The sequence below is a fragment of the Colletes latitarsis genome, chromosome 4 (assembly GCF_051014445.1).
Source record: "Colletes latitarsis isolate SP2378_abdomen chromosome 4, iyColLati1, whole genome shotgun sequence".
In the NCBI taxonomy this organism is placed as follows: Eukaryota; Metazoa; Arthropoda; class Insecta; order Hymenoptera; family Colletidae; genus Colletes; species Colletes latitarsis.
In genome coordinates, this window is record NC_135137.1 from 32,892,030 (window position 1) to 32,911,463 (window position 19,434).

Here is a 19,434-nt window from a genome sequence, read left to right on the forward strand (position 1 = left end):
AGGATATGGTATTTTCGAGCGATACTCGTTGGGCGGCAATATCGACTGTACGGGGTACTACTCACGTGTTTCCGGTCGCACCGTACGGTGGACCGGTAGGAGTGCGAACTCATTCCACACCTCATGTTGTAAATAGACTTTCAAGATTTCATAGAAGTGCAGGTTTAATGGATGACAGCACCAGATCCCATTCTCCTGTATCTCATACAGAGTTGCCTTTGTCAATATATTCGTATTCTAATCCAAGACTTCCTCCGTATCCTCATCCAACTGTTCTACACCCTTTAGCGCAGATACGACAACCATATTCGTTAAATTACGTAAACAGTCAAGCTCAACAAAGGTAATTCATCTTTACATAACACGTATATTAATTTTTATACAGTGGTGCTTTAGAAATTGGCCGGTTGCTCTCAGTTCATGGGCCTGGCAATATCTAAACCATCACTGTATTTTGTAAAAGATATTATTCCAAAACAACGAATTATCCCCTTTTCCCTCTATGGATTCATTTTATCGTTTGTAAATTCGTAGAAAGAAAAGAGGTATTTCGTTTCTTATTTTTTTTTGAATAAGATCTTTTGAACCTTCGTTCTTTATGTTGTGCAGTAGGCCACAGCAGAGACAACGATTGCACTCCGACGATATCGGAATTTTACCATTAAAAATATGTGCTTGCTTCGCACCCCCAAGGGCTTGGATGTATGCACAAAGAGAATCCACCGCCAAAGTTGTGAAGAGGGCAGTCGATTCTCTATTTATTATGGCATGTCACGGGAATATGATACAATACGATTTAGAACCGAAACCAGTTTCAGGTGAATAAGACATACGTTTGGAAAGTCTCGTTGAAAGCGTGCACTTTAGTATTTCTCGAGTTTCATTAGCGAATAATACATTACAGGCGTACCAAAAGAAAAAGTGTGCGACGACACGATGCTTGAATTAGAAGTCGAAGCTAAAGGCCAATGGCCTCTTTTAAGATGCCCGAATTCCTTCGAGATATTGTCACCTTTGCCAATGTCTAGCCCTTTGCTGAGTGTTGTCACTATACATAAAGACATGCAAGACGTTGATTTAGCGGAGGATCGTTGGTTAAGTCAAGTAGAAATTGTAACACACGCTGGTCCACATAGACGGCTTTGGATGGGACCTCAATTTGTCTTCAAAACGTATAATGCGACCAGCGGGTTAGTTTTTTTTTAAAATGTTTCACGCTGTACTGGAGAGTTGGAGAGAATGCCCCTAGAATTTTTGGAAAAGACGGATTTCTCTCGCATAACAAATATCACTTGGTGGCGTTCTTTATAGCTCTTTGCAGCATGTGAAATTACTGTTATATATTTCTATATTAACAGACGTTTATTATCGTTAGAGGTCCAGTGAATCTCGTCGAAACTGAGGCTATTGAAATCGGAGTTACTGGCGTGTCTCGACCCGCGAGATCAAATCCTGTCAATATGCCGCGTGCTGCATCTAGGGCATTGGTACCTGTCGTTATCGATGGATCAGGAAGTAAGTTTACAAATAAGTCATACGCAGAATTTCCTACGTAAGTAACTAGAGGCGTACAAGTACCTTGAAAATCTGTGCTAAGGTTAGAATTAATTTTATTAGGCTCGCGAACAATATACCAAATTAAATCTAGATACGTGTACTGTTTGGTAAGATTAAAGTCAATGTGCAATGTATTTTGTTTTGGAACTTGTATCGCCCGATTTGCAGGCACAATACTTTGTCGTTTCCATGCTTAAATTCATTCATCATTTTAGATAATATGTACCAATACGAACGACATATTTTCCAGGCAGTTACGAGCAGTCCCCAAGATTCATGGAAGCTTATGGTGATTCCTTAGATAGCGAAAACACGGGTGTTGGTAACGGCGAGAATCAACTGAGAGAAGACCTTGCCGAAGCGATGCTGGAGACGTCTATTGCGCCTCACCGTGCCCCAGGTAAGTAATCATTCAATGAAACGTGTGGTGCTTTGCTTTGAAACAGCAAATTTTCGAATATCCCGACATATTCCTTTTGTCGATATTTCTTACACGTTTAAAGTAATTGGTACCGATGAATCAAGACAGTACAATTTATACTTTCGAATACCCGGATCGTATAGCTTCGATACATCTTTCAAGATTGCAATTCTTACGAGTCAAACGCAGTAAAGTTTAAAAGACGATAGAAACGAAAATAATTTTACCAAGATGTTTCTTTCGGTCGACGATCAGTACCATTTACATTGTTCAAGAAAGCAACATACGATCGATATCACGACAGTTGCTGAATGCAAAAATTCCGATCGTGGTCATACTCCTGTTGGAAACATATGGCGACATCCAAGATTCTTTATTTAGCGAAGCTCGTTAGAATAAAACTTTCACAAGCACGCGCCCAGACACAGACGCGGTGCTTCTGCTTTCTGCATTTGGTGACGGATGATTGTTAGATTGTAAGTTTGCGTGGATACAGAACTGGCCAGAGGCAGGTATCTCCGTTCCCCCCGTCCGCCCTTAATGGCATTCTAATTACTAACAGCAATGTACTTTTTCTTTTATCAACATCTACTCTTCGAGTCAAGGTAAAACGAGAGTCTACTAACCCCCGTAAGAGTATTTTTTTTGTCATTTCTGAGTTTCGACGGGGTAATTCGTTCTTTTCTCGTACCATTCAAATGGGCCCCGAAAACGATTGCGATGAAATTTGTGTCTTTGTGGTGTGCAGTGTGAAGAAACTCGTCATAAGTTACTTGTTTTTAGAGGTCGTCGTTTAATTTCTTTCACCGTATTCTTGATCTTCCAATTTCACGTACCCCCTCACTTTTGTACAGCGTTGAACCCGGTAGATCAGTCGTTGCTCCGTCGTAATCATTTCACACACCTCAGGCGAGCAAACTGTTATCTCGCAAAGACCAAAAAATAAACGAGGGAGATTGTAATTCGATATTGATACCTGCCAACGGCTTTTTCTGTTACTAGGGAGGCGATCGGTATTTGAGAGGGTGGGTCAACCGGTAACTAAAGTCGTCAACCCTCTTGGCACCGTGATTACCGTATCCGCCGACGAGGAGGACGTTAACTCCGGTCAGGAGTTCGATTCCGCGGAGGAGTGCCACGTGCCGGAGCCACCTAGAAGCGTGTGCGCTGAGGAGGGTCCAGCGTCTCTGGGCGATTTCGAGCCGGAGAGCCAAACGTTGCGCGACCTCACCGAGATCTGCGCGGAAATGCGTTCAGCCAGCGAGCCCGCGATCGACAGCGTGCCCGACGAGAACATCTGCGAGGTGAAACAGAAGAAGCTGCTCTGCGTGGAGATCGCGCCGCTCGCGAACCCGGGCAGCTGTTCCATCGACTTCGAGAAGGAGGAGGCGTTCCGCGACATGCCCACCAGCCTGAGCCTGTGCGTGGAACAGGGCGAGATACCGAGCAGCCCGATGACGCAAGCCAAAGAGACCACCTGGGGCAAGAGACTCGACAAACGAGGCGAGAAATCGCACGAGATAGCTCTGCCAGAGGCTCAGTACGTGGTGAATTGCAGCGACGACAGCGTCGTACTGATGGAGAACAAGCCTGCACACGGACGGAGGAACGCTCCCGCGCATTGCAAGTCGGAGAACAAGAAAGCTTCCGAGCCGGAGAAAGAAAAACCGTCGAAGAAGTCGGGGAAGAACGGAGCTGGTGGTAATTCTGGAAAGCGGGAATCTAAGGCTCCGATGAAGAGGTACGTACTGAAGGAACACGAGGACAGTATCGTCATCGAGGATACCAGGGAGGAGTCCAAGAACAATTGCAAGAAGAAGGTGGAAGAGGCGAAGAGCAAAGCGGAGTCTTCGAAGGAGACAGCGACGAAGTCGAAAAGCAAATCAAAGTCTTCCGCGACTCAGGATAGCAGATACGCGAAACCAGCGGTCGAGAGCGAAGGTAAATGTTCTGGGAAGCTGGAGGATCCGATCGTGGAATTGGGATACGTCGTCGAGGGCGCTGAGAAGACGGAGGAATCGAAGTCCGCGGACGTTGAGAAATGCAAGTCGCCAACGTTGGAATCCGTGGACGATTTCAGCTCTATCGAGTATCACATGATCGAGACGCCTTGTTGCAGTAAAGAGGGTACGTTGGTACAGTCCGACGAGGACATCGAGCACATACAGAGGTCCGAGATCACTCAGTTGCAGCAGGCTGAGTGCATCGACGTCGAGAAATGCACTGGTTCTCCCGTTATGCAAAGAAAGAACAGCAAAAACACGATATCCGATGATGATCTGGAGTATATACACACTTCTGAGTTGGTCGAAACACCTGACAAGAAGTCCAAAGAGGATCTTCAGCTGGAAGCTGACAAAGGTAGTGGTTACGACTCCTCTGCTAGCAAACGTACGCTCTCAGACGATGATTTGGAGCACGTGCAGATCTCTGACGTCTGCCCCGTGATTCTGAAAGACGATTGCGAAAGAAAGTCCCAGGAGACTCCCACGGAACAGACGACGAAGTCCAAAGGCAAGAAAACGAAGGACATCGTGGTGATCGAGAGCGACTCCTCCGCTGCTGACGTCACCGTGATCATCAAGGAGAGCTGGAAGACCAAGAGCGTGGAGAAGAAAGAGGACCTGGAGGAATGCACCAAAGAAACGGTGATCGTCGAGACTGTCAGTCCCTTGAAGAAGATCAAATCTCGCCAAACGAAGACGTCGCCATCCAACGTCCCCTCCAAACGATCTCCAGGCACGATCGAGATCATCGACATCGACGCGATGCAAAAGGCTGAGATGGAAGTGTTGACTGATACAGTATCAACTCCTGAGTGTAAGATTCTGTCTGGACCGGAAGTTAGTGGAACTCGCACCAAGAAATCTCGGAAAAATAAAAAATCATACGTCGATAACAATCCTCAAACTGATCATTCGTCTGAATCCTCGAAAACTGTCGAAGAGTCCTCGAAGGAATCGAGCACCCAAAAACCAGCAACTGAGATCTCTTGGAGCGCCATCGTCAAGAAGAAGAGCATCTCCGTGGAGCGAGAAATTCCAAAAGACGACGATAAACTCGTCGAGATCGAGGAAACGATCGAATCTACGGACGTTGCTAAATCTAGCCTGGAGAAGTCGGATCCAAGGAAGAAGAAGTCCCAGGATTCTTTGTCGAAGAAGAATCCAGTCGTCGAATTGGACCCTGGAGAGGTTCCCGTCGACGCAACTGAAGTGTCCTGGAGCTTGGTCGTGAGGAAAACGGACGATGAGGAGAAAAAGGACGACGTCGAGACGATCGCAGAGGAACGGAACGAAGAGAGGAAGCTTCGTCGAAAGCACGAATCCTCGTTTCAATCCCCAACGATGATCGACAAGCTTCGAGAGGCTGTCGCTGAATTGGACTCCGAAGAGCTCGTGGCTCGTGCAATGGGCGTTTCGTTGAGCTCCATCGCGAGGAAGAAGAACTCTGGCGAACAGGAATCTAAGAAAGAGTCCGATTTCGAGTCGATCGCGGAAGAGTCTGACGCTCTTGACGAAAAGAAATCTTCGTTCCAGTCGACGATGATCGACAAGCTTCGGGAGGCTGTCGCTGAATTGGACTCTGAAGAGCTCGCGGCTCGTGCAATGGGCGCTTCGTTGAGCTCCATCGTGAGGAAGAAGAACTCTGGCATTGACAAGCTTCGAGAGGCTGTCGCTGAATTGGACTCTGAAGAGCTCGCGGCTCGTGCAATGGGCGTTTCGTTGAGCTCCATCGTGAGGAAGAAGAACTCTGGCATCGACAAGCTTCGAGAGGCTGCTGCTGAATTGGACTCTGAAGAGCTCGCGGCTCGTGCAATGGGCGCTTCGTTGAGCTCCACCGTGAGGAAGAAGAACTCTGGCATCGACAAGCTTCGAGAGGCTGTCGCTGAATTGGATTCTGAAGAGCTCGCGGCTCGTGCAATGGGCGTTTCGTGGAGCTCCATCGTGAGGAAGAAGAACTCTGGCGAACAGGAATCTAAGAAAGAGTCCGATTTCGAGTCGATCGCGGAAGAGTCTGACGCTCTTGACGAAAAGAAATCTTCGTTGCAATCGACGATGATCGACGAGTTGGAGGCTGCTGTCACGGAAATGGACGCGAAAGAGTTCGTCATCCAACCGCCTGAGGTCGAGGAACAGCCGAGTCTGACCGTGTTACCCGTGATGGTGGACACGGAGGAAGTGGAGACAGAGTTTCTCGGTGATCGAGAGTGGTCTTGGAGTTCGATCGTCAAGAAAAGTGCTCCGGAACTCGAGGGAAAGGAATCGTTGCGCGTGGAAGAGCCAGCCGCAGATCGCGAGGCGAAGGAGTCGAGTGTCAAAGTCACGGAGGATCCGGAAGGTGAATTCGCTGAGGGGAATTCCAGTTTTCTGAAGCTATCGAGCTCGCAATTTAAAAGCTCCGTGAAACGTTCGAGCGACGAGAAAGAATCCGATGACGATGGCGTGTCAAAGATCGAACAGCTCCCCGTGGATCTAGGGTTCCTGAAGGAGGACTCGTCAGAGCCTGAAAGAGATCCCGGGAAGAGGAGCGACTCCGAGCACGAGGTCGTGCCCGAACGTTCGAGTTCCTCGGACGAGTTAAACGCTAACGTGGTGTACGCGGATACGGATGGAGATTACTCGGTACAAGCGGCGATCGACAGAAACGCCGCCGTTGGCGCGACCGCCTCGGTCTGCGCCACCTCCAAGAAAGGCAACAGATCGAAGAAAAAGAAACGCAGATGAGTAGAGGATTGCATGGATGTGCCCGGGGCCAGCCTTGCCCTTTACATTCTCCTGATGCAAGTCGCGGGAGCCGATTAGCGAGAACGCGGACCGAGAATCTCTGCGTTCTCGACCCTCTGACCTCTCTGTTCCGGTCGTTTTTAAATGTAAGATGTATCTTAGAAACATACGAACATTTTGCGCGCTCAAAACGAGCGACGAGCGTCCTCAGAATATTTTCTAAAACGACATTCGATAGATCGACCGTGAAACGTTGCGACATTGCCTTCTTCTCGTCTTCAACTAATTTCAATCGTTAGTCCAAGTACCAAGCTATTTCAATTTCTTTGCTGGAACGTCTACATTTCTTTATACAGTCCATCAATGTTCAATTTGTAATTTTGCTGCAACCAGTGTTCGACGCTCTAGTATGAAAGAAACCTTGGTGAATCGGGCAAAGTCGCCGCGTTTTACCGCACCGTAAAAAGAGAAGAAACTGTTACAGTATTATTACACGTTAGAAAACGATTCGAAAAGATACCGCACAAGACGCTCGGACGAAAATGTTCTAAGATATTCTAAGGGCAAGGCTGTACCCTCGGACGTGCGTCCGTCGACGTTCGATCGAACGCAAAAAAAAAAGATTAAAAAGGAACAAAAAAAAAAAAAAGAAAAAAGAATTGTCACGTAGAATTTTTCGAAACGAAACTTCTATATAATAAAAAGAAAAACTCCGTCTGTGGTTCGAAGAATTATCATAGCGATTTCTGTTTCGACTGCCTTACATCGTCGAGTAAATCGAATCTACTGTTATCCGTGCGGTGCATACGAAAAGTGTTTTAGCTTTACCGTTACCGGTCGACGAATCCGATAACGAACACGATAGATCGTTTATACGACACTGACAATTGGCGATTCAAACCTTATTCGACTGCCTTTCGTTTCTACTAGAATACGGTAGCGAGCAGGGATGGGCAAAAATGTGTCTCAACGAGTGTAGCGAATCACGAATACCTTGCTAATTTATATTCTGTTTGCAATCGAGCGCTTAAAAGTATTTGCACGTTCGCGTTTGGTGGCTGTGCAACACTAGAATACCTTTGTTTGTGTTCGTCGTCGAATACAGAATACACAGGTATTATGCAACTATCTGCGAGGTTGGATTATGGCTTTTGATAAGCGAAATTTGTAGATATTTTTAGAAGGGAAAGCGTTTTAAAAAATCATTTATACAGGTACGTTGAAATCAAGATAGAAATCAATTTCTAAATAATTGGGTACATCCATTTTAATTTCTTTATTTGTACATAAAATTTGAAGAGGATACATTAGTTTCGTACAGAGTGTTCGGCCACCCCTGGGGAAAATTTTAATGGGAGATTCTAGAGACAAAAATAAGACGAAAATCAAGGATACTAATTTGCTAAAAATTTAGGCATTTACCCCTTGTCGATTTTTCTTAAAAATTCGTTTTTCATTTTTAATAAATTTGTTTGACGTCTTACGAAAATTTTGTTTAGCACTTTTTTGTAGGTATCCATGAGCTCTACTTCCATACTAAATTTCAATGAGATACGTTCACTATTGTAGAAGTTAATGACGTATGAAGATTGGGCCATCTTTATGGGGGTTTTCTCACTTTATGGGCTTGTGGAACAACTTTTCGAATATTTTTAGATTTTCTACACATTCTTCATCAAAATACGCGTTGTTTGCCGTTTGAAACATTAAAATCGTCCAATCCGTTCAGAAGTTATGACATTTTAAAGATTCGCATGAAATTTTCGGGCAACATTTCCAGCCACGCAGTATATTTTCAGTAAAGAATTTTTTTCTCGAAAATGGTTAGGAATTCGAGGATATGTCTAATGAACAAAAATGATTGTAATTGACCCCTGCAATCGAAAATAATTTTTTCAAATTGATTTAAAATTTTGTAATTTAATTTTTTAATAACTTTTTAACGAAGCCTCAATCAACAAATTGATATTCTTGATTTTCGTCTTATTTTAGCCTCTAGAGTCTCCCATTAAAATTTTTTCCAGGGTTGGCCGAACACCCTGTATACACTTGGCCTCAGACTATGTATTTTTTATTCGATAACGAAATTGAACATAAGTACTTGTGATTAATTAAATAAGGAATTCTTTAACACGTTGACTACTATACAATGAATGGGCCTGAATACTTGTAAATTTTAAAATAATTTTATCTACATTAGGAATGCTACCAAAGTACTCCATTGAATTATTGAATATCTCTATTAGTTATAATTTGAAAAATTGGTATGGCTGTCTACGTGTTAATTAAATTTGTAAGATTCGACAGCATACGCGAATACAAAATTATTATTTACACAGAATATAATACGTAAGGTCGTTCGTAGCTCGTTTAAAGCACTGAATACGTTCAGTATTTTAGATGTATTTTAACGAAAAACTAGCCGTTCCTGTTCGCGAGTTATTGTTTCGGTTTTTGCACAAACAAACGCCTCTGCCGTACGAACAGTCCGATCGGAGTCGTTCGCCTCTTTTGTATGCCACCAAAGACACCGAAATGCTTTCCATGAAAGCCATCTGTAAAATTTCGAACGGGTTAGAAATTCATTAAAAGAATTCTCGGGTCGTCATTCTAGGATCACACTGTGTGTAAACGAACGGAAACATTCGTCAGCCCCGTTCCGAGTTCTCCCGGGCATTTTTAGCGGACGCAGTTGGAAAATGAATAATCACGATCGAGCTTTGTTAGTTCTATTCACCCGCGAGGCTTAGCGTTAACGTTGTTAGTCGAGAGTAAACGATATACTTTTGCAAAACGTAGCCAGGCACGCGCAGCAAACAAAAAAAGAAAAAAAGAAAAAAACGTGTTTCTTCTTCGTGAATGTTTGAACTTGTTCATAATTGTCGTTGACCGTGAAAACCGGTCGCCAGTAGGTTTCGTAGATCCTTTTTCTTATACCAAGAGAAAAACAAAAACAACTAGTTAGTGCGAATTTTATCGATATCGCCACGATTGGGGGGGATAAAAAAAAAAAAGTGAATAAGGTGTATCGAGATTACACCGTGATCGCGTATTTGCGTTTAGGGGAGTATCACGAAATAGCGATTAAGTGTCTTACATGGGTAACTGTTTTAAATCCAAAGGATTTTAGTTGATTTGTGATGCAAATCAGGTAAAAGTGGTGACAATTCACCGCATATATATTTATCGTAATCTTCGATCATATGAATTCGTAATGCATATGATAATTGGACGTGTGCTATGTAACATTGATATGCGTAAAGAGCATTTTCTTGCATTGTATGTGAGCAAGGACACGATTTAGAGCGGGATCGGGATGTACCGTAGTCCGAACAGAATTCATTGGCCGCTCAAGGCCACTGGTGTGCCATCCCCACCATATCTACCCCCACCATATTCTGTTTTTCGTCTTCTCTCAACCTTCTTCGATATGACTGGTCGGGAACTAATTATCAATCGTTCGTAAAGGTAACCAGGGAAATTTTTACAGAAACATTCGAGAGCTCTGCAGGTTCAAACACTCGATGTTCGAGTAGTTATTTATTTTGGGATATATAAGTATTCCAAAAAATAATTTTATAACGTTCGACGAGTATTATATTACTTTCGAGGATTCGTGACGCTCTCTATCTCTTAAGGAATATTTTTCGCGGAACGAAAAAATTAATACGTACTTGGGAGCGTGTTCGATATCGATTTATGATCGACTGATTTGGGGGAACGGCCTTGAGCGGCCAAGTTTTTGCTCCGACCACGTTACAGCGAGATCTCGTTTCGATGTACTAGATAATTTTTTAATTTTTCGCACTCGACCAGGTACCTGTCTCTTCTGGACGCTGTTTAAAAATTTTTAGCTCGTTCGATATACTATTTAGTTTCGATTCGCTCGAATTTTAGCCCTTAGACGCGTGTTAGATTCCTCTGGCTCTAAGCTTCCGAGCCAAGCTCCGAGCTTACGAATTCTTCTCCGCTGAATGTGTTCAGAAATTCCAAATTTCCTCGATAAAAGAAGTTCTTCACGGACGTAAGATATTTTTAGGAACTATAACACTCTGCGTACAAAGTAAATCGAAAGGTATTCCCACGTTTTTAAATGAGTCGACGATATTAATTTCATCGCCAGAGCTTTCGTTTCTTAGATAAATTTATTTAAGAGTCTGTCGGGTGTACTAGCTCACAAAATTCGACGATTTTTATTTTCTTTCACGACGATAGTCCTCGATGGATAGTCTTCGGTGCACAAAAACATGTTCAGCTATTTTTACGAGCATGATATTACTTTAAATAATCGAAAGTTTACCTACAATAGGTGCATTCAACAATTTTTAAAGATATTTCTCTGGGAACCGATGAGCAAGAAAAAGGGAAAATTTAATATTCGTCTTCGACTACTTTAGAATCATCTAAAAAAATCATCCCCTTCCCGGGTGTACCACCAACTACCACCCTGTGTACATAATCGACCTAACTTTCGGTTTCTACAAAAGAAAATACTTGTTAACGATTGTTCGACTATTTGTAAAAGAAAAAACCAAAGACGATTAACGATGAACGGTCGGGCTACGGTTTCATCGATACGAATATGTAATATACGATATAATAGTTGAATATTCCATGGAACACCTTGTACCGCAGAGTTATCCGCTTAGCTTTTCAAACACGTTGGTTATAATAACGTGGTTCCTCAGAAAAGAAATCTAGACCAGTGTTTCTCAGAGTTTTCTTCAAAACTTTCATTCTGAGTAATACAAGTTAAACTTTCAATATATTCATTTTTTGCTTTTGTTAAAAGGAGTAAAAAAAATAGCAAATTTTATTAGATTCTTTATTTTTAGTGAGATATTTTCACCTACAAGTAGGTAGAATTTTTTGAAATTATCAATGAAAGAATTCATTATTAAATACTATTAGTGGAAAATAGCAAATTTTATTAGATACTTTATTTTTAGTGAGATATTTTCACCTACAAGTACGTAGAATTTTTTGAAACTATTCAACGAAAGAATTTATAATGAAATACCATTGAATCACGAGATCCTGCGAGTTATTTTCTATATTTGATTTTGTGCACTATAATAAAAATATCTGAAATAAATATAAAATAGGTTTGGAACACAAGTTCTCGAATGTAAAGTTTGAGAAACATTGATCTAGACGATTTAGACGCTGTACAGTTTTATTGTCGCGAAGCATCCATATAATTTCTACTTATTTAATGCTTCCGCGTAGGACGAGATTTTCGCGAGACGATCGATAGAAGCTTGGACGAAAATCCTTCGACTCCTGTTTAGTCCAATTTATCCCGTACGTTTCTTTCTTACCTTAGTTTGTAATCGTTGCGATCTATTTATTTCTTCGCGAACAGAACGACCGGAAATCATTGATCAACACGTTCGATCGCCCGTCGATACGAATCTCCCGCGGTTTAAATAGAGAAATCACTGTATTCGAGCAGAACACGTTCGTTTGCTCGTTTACACGTGTATACTGTATACACGATCCAACTCGTTAGAGTTTGTTGCTAGTACAAATGGAACGACGAGATCTTTTCGGTGAAGCGAGAAGAGGTCTTTTTTCGACGATTTAGCGTGAGATTTTAGTACAAAGCTTTTCACCGTCACTTTCGTCCTCGAAACGAGCGCTGTGATTATGTTCGTAAAATTCGCTGTATCGCTGCTACGTCGAGGAAAACGGTCTCGAGTGATCGTTATTTTTTTAAGCCGAAACTCTAACCAAATAATAGGAGGTGTGAAACGTAGTTTCCTATAGACACTTCGAACGGAGTTCAAATGACAATTTTAACACGCTGAAACGATTCCCCCAAGAAAGAGGGTATTCGATGTTCGAACCATGGCCCCCCAGCAGACCTTTTCGGTTCGAAAATTCGAATTTTTCTACGGCAATGCTATTTATTGTCGTTAGTGCCGACACGACTGGTTTCGTTTTTATTGAGAGAATTCATATTATCTCGGGTGATAGTGACGAATAACGAAACGAATCAAATTTTCTGACATTAGATTATTCGACGTGGAACTGTCAATAGCGTGCAGTTGCGTCGAAAGAATTTTAACGAAACTATTGCAATTACTATTGGATAGTTCCGTATGCATTAAAGCGAGTATTGAAATTATTGCTTTTAATTTATATTTTCCGTTATTATTGTTTCTTCCGCATTATTTTCTACGGTCTCTCTTTTCGATTAAATTCTCGTTGATTTTGTTTCGTTCCGAATACGTAGTATATATTTTAGAATAATTTTAGGCAACAATGGGGGATCTTCGAGTTACGTCTGAATTTTTAAGATTTTCACTTCGATGACGAATTAATTCCATCAAAGGGGAATGACAAATTACCGTAATGGTATTAAACAAAAAAATAATAGTTTGTAATTAACAGGATTTTAACTTTCAAAGTATATTTACTTTGTACGGAGTAAAATATTTGTTTTCCTAATGTAAGTAGTTTCTTTTTTATCGTCGAACGTTAATAGTATACCGTTGCTGACGTGCGAATAAGTATTGTTTTAACATTAATTTGAAGATCAAAGGTACTTATTGCTACGATACAATTAGACTTTCAATTCAGATAATCAGTATTTTTATGTTCATAAACACTTCAAGTTGACTCGGATTTATTTCTACGATAGTTTGAGATTGATGCATTATTTCATTGCGAGTATTACAACAGAAGAATCGTATAAAAATAATAACATAATAGATACATTTGTATCCGATCAAAGATCACTATATTTTATAGTATTTCCCGAACGTGACTATACTTACAGAACTGTAATGCTTCTCGTGTGTGGAGTTTCAATTAATTAATTTAATTGCTTGTGCTTTTCAATGTCTTCGTAACTAATATTAAGTTTACATTTCGATCGTGAAATTTTTGCCACGCCTTGTATATATTTTAATAATAATTTATGTTCTTAAATACATAGATAAAATATGCATACAGAAGATTATAGTTGTATTAAAAGAAAGAGATTATTTTATACGAATTCACGTGATTCAAAGAATTTTTAAATAGTGTTCAATGTTAAGAAACATAAAAGAAAATTGTTAGCGTAAATAAGATGAATGATAAATGCAACAGATTCTGAGTGAAAATCTTAAAAATTCTGGCGAATCTATTCGATAAGCTTGTTCTATCGAAATGTTGAAATAAAAACTGTTTCTTTATTTTTCTTGGCAGTTTTTTTTTTTATTTGTACACTCGTAGCTTGTTGGAAGGAGTGCATTATTGTATTTGTTACTTCGATAACGATTTAACAGTAATTTATTTCGAACATTTTATTCTATAGACACGTATAACAGAAATCATGTTCTCAATTGTGTGTAATGTAAGATGGAATTAATTCAAGTTTGCGTTTAAGCACTTGTTACGCAAGATCTCAGTAGTCGATGTATATCCTATAGATCGTTGCTTTGTGTATGTGTAATGCAATTTGACGACTTGATAACAGAATCGATTGTACATGGAAACTAGACAAATTATTGTATATGGTTACTTAAATATATTATAAATCAAAAGATCTATTTTATAAACAGAATGTTACTGCTCTTTTCGTATTTTATTTTATTTATAAACGTATGCCTGATTATTTTACAGTGCATTTCTCCTTCGACGTTCGTTTAACAATTAATCGTAAATGAAAAGTGTCACGAATGATATAAAAATTTGTCCAAGAATTCGTGACGGAGAAACACTGAAATATATTCATTGCCAGGTTGATCTTTTGGCACAGGGAAAATAATTAATTTAATTTATAATGTTTTTCTCGACGTAGCAAATGCAGTGTCACGGAGGGCATTCGTTGATATAGAAAACACATAGATTTTGAAACTGGTTCTTATCCTGTACACCAGAATATTCTCATTTCCCATTACAAGGATTTTGCTAGATCTCGAATCGCTTGGATAACAATGTATAGCTGTTGCTGTCCGTTTCGTTCTTTCTTCTTCGATTCACGCAAAACTCGATATCACAAAATCCTTCGTAGCGGACGAAAGGGCTAGAAACTCTTACAAAGACTGCATCGAGACGACCTCGAATGCATTAAAAAAATACTCTACGCATGGGTTCATACGATAACCGACGAATTACAGAATTAATTAGTACTTAAAAAAAAAGAACAAAAAAAAAAATACACATCGTATTCCCCGATAGATAACGCGCGATTCTTGTGCATAGGATATATAGCAGACAAGACAATGCTTGTAGGAAGAGAATAAATATTTTCGAAATAAAGAAACCTACAGTCTAACGTTGCGATAGTCGTTCGCAATTTTTATAACGAATCCACGATCGAATGTTTCGGGTAGTTGTCTGTCGTAAGAATTCGTCTTCTTACCATTTATGTATTCTTCGTCGATCTTCTATAAAAAGGTTTAAAAAATGAAAAAAAAAAAAAAAATAATGTAGCTCTCTTAGCGATTTAATCGTCTAAATACTGGTGAGAATCGTGTGCATGGTAGACAGCCTGACCTCGTGTATTTTACATGATATCTGTGTGTGTAATATATTTGTTAGGAGTGCGTGGGTGATACGAAACTTCGAGTCGGACAGTACCTGGATAAAGCATTCGAGGCTTTTACTGATAATACTGTTTAGAGAAGCGTGTACCTTCGGGGTTGCAAAATCAATTGGCCATTAATGACCATCGACGATTCGTTCTTGACCACCTTTTCTCTTAAAACTGTGTCGAAGCAAAAGGACAAAAGTGGCCTTGAGCGACCAATTGAGTTTCATCCGACTGGTAGAGCTTCGTGTTCTTCTATTCAAAGCACCCATGCTCGTAATACGAATCATCAATCAGTATTTTAAACGAGAAATGGAGAGTAATTATAGGGTGTTTCAATGTCTGCTGTGCCCCAGTACTTTGTGGGAAAGCATACTTTTGTCCTGTCGCTTTAATTTCGTCGAATGGAATCTTATATTCCTCTTTTGGTGTTTGGTTATCAGGCGTTTCGAAAGAGTTGGTCAAAAATATCTTTCGTACGAAACAAAGTTTAATATTCGATAATCAATGTGTGTCTGAAACTCCGTAGAAAATGTATTATTTCCCCCTCCACTCGTCAACGCCATACGACGAGGGAGACTCTCGTGCAATAATCGAGGCGCTACTGTACGCCTCGAGAAACTTCTAAACTTTCAGAGATTTAATTAAAAAGAAATTGTGAAATGTTGTTGTGTAATTCGTATGGGGAGAAAGACGATAATAATTTTCGTGGGCAATGTAGCAATATTAATCTTAATCTTCGTTCTTTATTGTGAATGTAACCTCACATTATTTCGTTTGTAACCAAAGTTTTGGCCAACCCTTTCGAAGCTTTCTGTATAGCCTAACACGATGAGCCTCCGATGTCCTTTGAAGCGTGTGCTCAGTTTCTCCAGTGTATCTTTCCGCATGAGCAGGGTGTCTTATAGACTCCCGATGAGGATAGCCGCGGATGTGGATCCTTGGAGAAGGTGAGTACTTCTCCAATCATTGCTTGTCTCGTGAAAGCTGTTTCGATGTTTACCTTTCTCAGTATTCTGTTGACCGGATCAGTCGTGCCTCTTTTTTAGGGAAGAGAAGCAACAGTTCTCACTCTTTTCTCGACTGGCTGTTGTATCCCGCTCAATTTCCGCCCAATCTAACCCTTTCAACCACACACGAATTCATAAGAAACTTGGTATCTTCAACTGCCACTTTCAGTTAGATTCTCTACACCTTTCAATCACGAGATAAAATAAATTCCCGGTTGGTTGTTCAATTAGGATCGCAAAGAGAAAGCTAAATTAAATATAGTATAACAGTACATTCTGTTTGAAAGGGTTAAAACTCCCCCAGACCCGCTCACCCTTACGCAGTACTGCCTCGCTTCTTGCACGATTCTGCGTTACGCATACTTGCAACTTTCCCACCACTATTTATACAGGGTGTTCGGCCACACATGGGAAAAATTTTAATGGGAGATTCTAGAGGCCAAAATAGGACGAAAATCAAGAATACTAATTTGTTGTTTGGGGCTTCATTAAAAAGTTATAGAAACATTTCCGGCCACGCAGTATATTTTCAGTAAAGAATTTTTTTTTCGAAAGCGGGTAGAATTTCGAGGGTATGTCTAATGACCAAAAATGATTGTAATTGACCCCTGCGACCGAAAATAATTTTTCCAGAATGATTTGAAACTTTTTGAAATTTCAGGAGAATTGCAATGTCAGAGTCAGACATCGTAATTTCGGTAATGAATTTTTTTCTCGAAAGTGCGTAGGAATTCGTGGGTATGTGTAACGACAAAAAAGAATTGTAATTAACCCCCCTAGTTAAAAATAATTTTTTTAGAACGATTTGAAATTTTTTAATTTTGTCGACAAATTTGTCCACTTACTGAATTTTTTTCTCGAAACTGGATAGGATTTCGGGGGTGTGTCTATTGACCAAAAATGATTGTAATTGACCCCTGCAACTAAAAATAATTTTTTCGAATTGATTTGAAATTTTGTAGAATCTCTTGAATCTCCTGAACCTTTAGAATCTCCCATTAAAACTTTTTCTAGGGGTTAATGTAAAAAAATTTCGCCAATTCTCTTCACTATTTTGTTTGTACAAACTTTACAATGTCTAGTTTCCATTCAGATGGTGTTGATGTTATAAAAACTTTGAGTTCGACCAGTTTCAAGATTCGATCGCAAGAATAGAGGCAGTGCTCCGTTTGTCCCGAAATGTGATTACCTCGACAATCTACAAATAACGATATACCGTCATTTAGCAATTGTTTTAGCGAAGTACTGTTCCCACGTAGTTTTGTTTATTATGCGGATACGCGGCGTACAATTATATTCTGTGTGTGCGTACATATTGTAATATCTTGCGTCGAGTGGTAAATTCCAGCGACCGTTTTCGCTGATTTTAGAAGGTGGCTGACAGGAAACGTGCTATAATATTAACTGCCATCCAGCAAAATTAATGACACTATTAGTTCATCGTTCAAGGATGATCGAGGTACGAGTCGTAATAATTCCCCCCTCCCGGTTGTTGGAAGGTTAAAACAGCTTCGAACGAAGTATTATAACACGCTTACGCGCCATGTTCTTGCATTACGATCACGTGTGCGTCGTTCAATCGACGGAACCACTGTTTTTCTTTTCGAATACGAATAAAACGATCGAGAATATTTTGTGAACAACAGTCGAGAGGCTAACGCGATCGTAAATGTTTAGGAATTTGTAAATTCGCGTTATGAACATATGTATATTTTGCGTCAGGGAAATCGTAAATCGTGGAAAGTTTTCCGTGACGACAGATAAGCAGAATGAGACATTAATCATTGTCAAAGCACGATACGATTACGCAACGCCTAGAATTACGACTCGAAACGAGTAATAATTATCACAAGCTTATTTTAAGATCTATCTTCTATAGAATCGATCTCGCTTAAAGTTATTTTTGGATACAATAGCGCACAAAAATAAATTCTAAGAGGCAGTGATTAATATTTCATCCTATCTTTGGCATCCTGTGATTCTGTAACGCTATTATAAACGAACACAAAGTTTGATAATTCGTTAGGTAATTATCGATTCCCGCTCGTAAATTGTACATTTGATTGTACCAAGTTTTCTCTAGTTATTTAGGTAAATCGAAGAAATATTCGAACTTGTAAATTGTGTATTTAGGCGACACGTTAATATCGTAAGCGAATCTGGCTGTTGAATTGTAGCGATATTTTTAACGCATCTATCGGAATTTTGTGTTTCTCATTGATCGTTTGAAATGCACGGATCGTATGCGAGAATGCGAATGAAGAATACGAATAGAATTACGAAATTTTACGTTACCTTCTAATTGCTGTTCATAGCCGGTTCAAGCGAGTCGAATGCCTGGAATGTAATGTAAATTGCACGACATATATGTATATGTATGTAATTATTTCTAACAATAATTGTGAAAAAGAGAAGTATATCTAAGTTACACGACACGCAGAATCTATATTCACGGGGAGCAGTAATCTGATATTAAAAAGTTTATAAGAGAATCAAAGAAGATGCGAAAAGAAAAAAAAAACAGAGCCACACGGTGGAAGTTTGGTTATTTTTCTGTAAACTTTACGACTTCTGCGATTCAATTTCTTTCTGGTTCTCTCGAAAGCGTTCACACACGAGTATCTGCCATTTTAAGTACACGTTTTACCACGCAATTACATTTCGGCGTAATTACATATCATCGCTTAACTTTTGTGTGACGATGCACGAATTTCAGTAACAAGTCGATAGTTATTGGAAAATTCGAGGATCAAATAAATTCATATCATTTATCTAGCATCGTCACTCGATAGCGTCATTGCTTGTGTTATTGTACTGGTTATTGAAGACAATGTATGTACAAAACAGTTTACAGTAATCGTGATACATTCGAAGCCGAGGTACAATTTTAATTCTAGCGAGTAAAAATCTGTTAACAAACAGTGAAATACAAATATTAGCGAAGCCGTGGAAAATAAATCGTAAAATGAAAGCAGCTTTATTACAGTTTTAATTACGAATTCCTTGTCTGTAATCACTTTCATGAACTGAATCCACGAAATTCGTTATCTGTAGTACATAGAAGAAAAACAATTTTATTTTTTTTCAAACGCATTAAAATATATTAACTGTTTGACACCACGATGCTTCTGCATTTGTCGCTTCGTACATTAACAAATTATTGAAACAATGTATTAACTGTTCTGTATTGTATTA

At 40.0% G+C, this 19,434-nt stretch overlaps 1 protein-coding gene across 9 annotated transcripts in view; it reads left to right on the forward strand.

Moving 5' to 3' along the window:
* The window catches only part of LOC143340968 (uncharacterized), a 35,590-nt gene that overhangs the window by 5,685 nt on the left and 10,471 nt on the right, over positions 1-19,434 (forward strand). For 4 of the 9 annotated variants that reach the window (XR_013079534.1, XR_013079535.1, XR_013079536.1 and 1 more), the window contains exons 6-11: positions 3-343; positions 610-818; positions 905-1,190; positions 1,376-1,515; positions 1,808-1,957; positions 2,981-6,319. Coding sequence is in view for 6 of the 9 variants with exons in the window: in XM_076763440.1 (XP_076619555.1) it covers positions 3-343; positions 610-818; positions 905-1,190; positions 1,376-1,515; positions 1,808-1,957; positions 2,981-6,319 (4,465 nt within the window). In the remaining 3 variants the exon portion in view is untranslated. Of the gene's footprint in view, positions 1-2; positions 344-609; positions 819-904; positions 1,191-1,375; positions 1,516-1,807; positions 1,958-2,980; positions 19,214-19,434 lie in introns of those variants that run through there. The other 5 variants (XM_076763438.1, XM_076763437.1, XM_076763441.1 and 2 more) reach the window with 2 other exon arrangements.